The following is a 1,579-nucleotide window of genomic DNA, read 5'->3' as shown; positions in this document are numbered from 1 at the left end:
GCTCCTCAGCCAACACCAAATGGCGGCGGCCCCTGGTCACAATTTTCGGTGCACGTCAAAACAAAGCTCACCACGCATTCTTCACGAGCTTTCGCTGCTCCCTATGGAGTCCTCGTCCACCGTTGGCCGCCCTGTGACCCGCCAGCTCCACCATTAGTATCCCCCCTCGAAACGGCCTAAAGGTGCGCTCGTCAGCCGACACCAAATGGCAGCCGGGCCCCTGGTCACAATCTCTGGCGCACGTCGAAAAAAAACACACATCGCAGTTTTCTCGCGTGCTCGGTCTTTATCATAAGGTCCTCATCCACCTGCGGCTACCCTGTGACACAGCACTACCGTCAGAAACGCCCGGCGATTCGCGCGTCAAAAATCGCAAAAATCACTCTTGCTCTTGACTCTGGCAGCGGGCAACATGGATAGCATCTTCAAAAGAGGGCTTAAGATCGGTTTCTCACCTGCATTTGAGCGGGAGTGCTTCGTGCCGGATCTGACCAGGCACCGTGGCTCTTGGGCCTCGCTAGCGCGTCCATCAGCGCACGAGCCATCGCGGCTCCTCATGGGTCAGATCGAGGAATTGTCTTGACAACAAATGGCAGCCCAACACGAGATCAGCAAGAATGGTCCATCCATGACGGTCACGCGGCAATGTCGTTTGGCCACCCGTTCATCCATGACGTCGCTTGCACCTCGGCAGCACTTGCCCGTCGCGCCACAACGACGACAACGCACCACCAGGAGCGCGCGCGCGCCCCGCCCATGGCCCGCTTCATTGTGGCGCGTTTTGTGGCTGTGAGGAGAAAAAAAAAATGAAGTCAACTGCAAAGGGAAGGATATAGAGGCAAGAGGTTAATGCAGCAAAGTTTCAATTAATTGAAGCAGATCATAGCCATTCCAAGTAAAAAGATGCAGTCTATTCAGCAGTTATTGAAGATAATAAAGATGATGACATTCTGACATTCGGTTCTTCTCTAAAGAGCTTCCTGTGTGTGTTAAACGAAAACTGTCGAGGGGGCCGACTTGGGCTTCCGCCGCACAGGGAAGCAGGACCCTCGCACTTTCAAACACAAATTCCACAAGACGCCAATGCCCATCCCCTGGAAATGGGCAAGGACCGGACGAGTACAGCCACTTGACAAACAAGTCGCGCGTTTTTATATCCTTCAATGTCCTTTCCCTCAAGTTGTAGCCCATCCGTTTTGCCAGGTCGCGCAGCCCCGAATGACAGTCCGAATAAAGGAGGAGACAGCTCAGGCCCGAATCCAGTCCTTGAGACTGCCTGCAACGGTGATTCCGTGTATCCCATCCACGAATCCCCTTTGGCATTCCACAAGCGTAGCAGCACGTCCATTTGGGATATGCGAAGCCCACGAAACATTCACTTGTCTCGTGTCCTCCGAAGTGACACCGCTTGCAACCACGATTAGATACGCATTGATGCTCGGCCTTCAGGACGGGTTTCGCCTGTCGAATGGTACATCGCATGCAGTAATCATCCATCAACTTCAGAACGCCAATAAACTTGTCAGCCGCCGCGTAGTTCATCAGATATTTTTTTTTGTCCCCGATTTCGACCGANATA

General features: G+C 53.3%; 1 protein-coding gene across 1 annotated transcript in view; it reads right to left on the bottom strand.

Annotated features, from left to right (window-relative positions):
• Nucleotides 1-561: 561 nt before the first annotated feature.
• The window catches only part of MONBRDRAFT_13180 (uncharacterized protein), a gene marked incomplete at both ends in the record, with an annotated part of 6,628 nt that continues 5,610 nt past the window's right edge, over nucleotides 562-1,579 (bottom strand). Inside the window, one exon of the mRNA XM_001751077.1 lies at nucleotides 562-787. Within this exon, the coding sequence (XP_001751129.1) occupies nucleotides 562-787 (226 nt within the window). The remainder of the gene's footprint in view (nucleotides 788-1,579) is intronic.

Source organism: Monosiga brevicollis, genomic scaffold (assembly GCF_000002865.3).
Source record: "Monosiga brevicollis MX1 MONBRscaffold_155 genomic scaffold, whole genome shotgun sequence".
Classification (NCBI taxonomy): domain Eukaryota; class Choanoflagellata; order Craspedida; family Salpingoecidae; genus Monosiga; species Monosiga brevicollis.
The sequence above is the reverse complement of the archived record's forward strand: the minus strand, read 5'-3'. Positions and strand labels throughout refer to the sequence as shown.